Source organism: Orycteropus afer, unplaced genomic scaffold (assembly GCF_000298275.1).
Source record: "Orycteropus afer afer isolate SDZICR_OR568_19922 unplaced genomic scaffold, OryAfe1.0 scaffold00622, whole genome shotgun sequence".
NCBI lineage: Eukaryota > Metazoa > Chordata > Mammalia > Tubulidentata > Orycteropodidae > Orycteropus > Orycteropus afer.
The window spans coordinates 418836-421331 of record NW_006922209.1 but is presented as its reverse complement, the minus strand read 5'-3'; the positions used below and the strand labels follow the sequence as shown (position 1 = coordinate 421331).

General features: G+C 41.9%; 1 protein-coding gene across 1 annotated transcript in view; it reads right to left on the bottom strand.

Moving 5' to 3' along the window:
- Positions 1–1067: 1067 nt before the first annotated feature.
- The window catches only part of LOC103210530 (membrane-spanning 4-domains subfamily A member 6A-like), a 17662-nt gene continuing 16233 nt past the window's right edge, over positions 1068–2496 (bottom strand). The window contains exon 6 of the mRNA XM_042783058.1: positions 1068–1151. Within this exon, the coding sequence (XP_042638992.1) occupies positions 1068–1151 (84 nt within the window). The remainder of the gene's footprint in view (positions 1152–2496) is intronic.

Genomic DNA, 2496 nt, shown 5'->3' with positions numbered 1-2496 from the left:
TCTCAGGTCCAAGGGTGTGCTCTACTTCACCTCCAGCTCTTCTCTCTTGATGGCAGGGAGCTTCCCCGCTCTGCCTCTGGGAAGGGTCATTTGAAGCCTGGAAGAGTGACAAAACTAAGCAAACCCAACATCAGAGTTCTACATACCTTATTTGCATGGTCCCACCCAGTAATTCAGTAATCCAAAATTTGTGGCTAGAATAGTCATACCAAGTAATTCATTGCACTGCGAAACCACATAACCATAAGCATAGTCCGTGAGCTCTGTGAGATATTACAGTGAATATTCAAACCCATCAGAGAAAGGGGAGGGGGAAGGGGGAGTCAGAGATGATGGAGAGTTGGGAAAGTGGAGGTTGGGTTAATCTCCACATTTTGGGGATTGGACACCTGGTGATCCTTAACAGAGAAGATGACTTCATTATAGGACCATGGCCTTTATAACACTCTCCCAGTTGATCCTAACTCTTCTCCTGATTTCTCCCCTAATCCAGTCCTTACTAAAGACTGTCAACAATTACCCTCCTCAGCACACATCTGATTACATTACCACCCAGGTCAGAATGTTCACTAACTAGCTCCCGTTCCTTACACCTCGGAGCCCGAGGTCCTTAGGCACATGCCAGTACCTACACGAGCCCTCCCTCAGTCTATGTTAACCTCTCCCTGCTGCTCCTAGATGCAATCATTTCCCAGGCCCTGCACAGCCTGCCACATCACCAGGTCTTGCTCCCATAGACTTGCTGGCTGAGTTTAAACCACCAACCTTTAGGTTAGTGGTGAAGCACGTAACCATTGTGCAATCAGGGCTCCTACTTGGCCAGTCTAGTAAATAGGCATTTACAGTTCAGATATTTCGGTCAAGCCAACTTCACAGAAATCAAAAGACCCCTATTGAACTTGTATACTCAATGACAGGAAAACAAGATTTTTTTTTTTTTTTTTAATGTTCATTATATAAAAAAAATGTCCACATTTTAGCTAACTCAAATTTTACTTTCTTGCAATCGTTGGATTTCATATATTGTCATAAAGATCAATTTTCTGGAGAATATATTTCCTTTTTTTCTAAGAAGTCAATAATTCTTCATATCCAGGGTCATGAGTCAAATTGGTTGTGTTCTTGGAACTCAGAGGCAGGAACAGCACACTCTAGAAAAAACAAAATAGTTAGGAGTAGTTAGTTTTCAGATCTCACTCAGGTTCAATTTAATATATATTTATTTTGATGCCATTTCTTCCAAACTTTCTATACAGAACTCTTAGTTATGCCAAGACAAATGCAGTGCATTATCAAGCTTTTCAAATACAGGCAGTCCCTGGGTTACAATGAGATCAGCTCCTAAGTGTATTTTTAAGTCAAATTTGTAGGTAAGGGCAGAACAAGTTCATGTGGTTCTTGTTTAGCCTTATTCTAGTGCAAGGAAAGGCTGCAAGATTTTCCATGATTTAAAAACTGCACAGGTAGCAAGTGAAGGTGTTTGTCATGAAGAGCTTGTCGCAAACAGGCGTTGGTTCAATTGTTTCAAATTGAAGACAAATTTACATAACTTTGTTCTGGAGTTGGATGCTTCTGACCCTGGGGACTTACCATAATTGCTGTTTCTCAGCTTAATATTCATTCCCTTTTCCATAAGAGAATTTTGGATGAATCAAAACAATTTAATTCAGTTGCTTCAATCCATGGTTATGGTAAGGGGCTGGTGTGCCATGGAATTTGATTCAACAATATGTTTTTCTATCTTTTAGATAGAAAATACTTTGAAGATTACAAGGAGTGGAAGTTGGAGCTTGGGACAGTGGTTGTTGTGTGCCATCAAGTCAACTTCAACTTATAGCAACAGTATAGGAAAGAGTAGAACTGCTCCAAAGGGTTTCCTAGGCTGTAATCTTTATAGGTCAGACTTCGTCTCACCTACTTTGGTCATGTTGTCAGAAGGGACCATTCCCTGGAGAAGGATATTATGCTTGGTAAAGTGGAGGGTCAGCGAAAAAGGGGATGACCCTCAACAAGATGGATTGACACAGTGGCTGTGGCAGTGGGCTCAAGGGTAGCCAGAGTTGTAAGGACGGCACACGACTGGGCAAGTGTTTCATTCTGCACCTAACAACAACAACAATAGTCTTTACAAGAGCGGATTGCCAGGTCTTTTCTCCAGCATAGCCTCTGGTGGGTTTGAACTACTGATGGTTTTGTTAACACAGTAGTTAACCATTGCACCAACAGGGCTCCTTAAAACACGGAAACACATGTGCAAATGCCCTTTACCGAATCAAGACTGTTAAAGAGACTTGTGGCTGTGGGAGAAAGTGTTTCTGACTGGAAAGGTGATAACCCAAGTTCCAGTGACCTGAACACAGGCACAAAGTCATGGTGTCATTCTGGGCAAGTCTTAACTTTCAGAGCTTCAGTTTCTTCATCTCCAAAATGGGAGGTTTGGGCCAGGTTAATTTCTCAGACTCAGTTTTCTTCATATCCAGTGAATGGTCAGCTGGG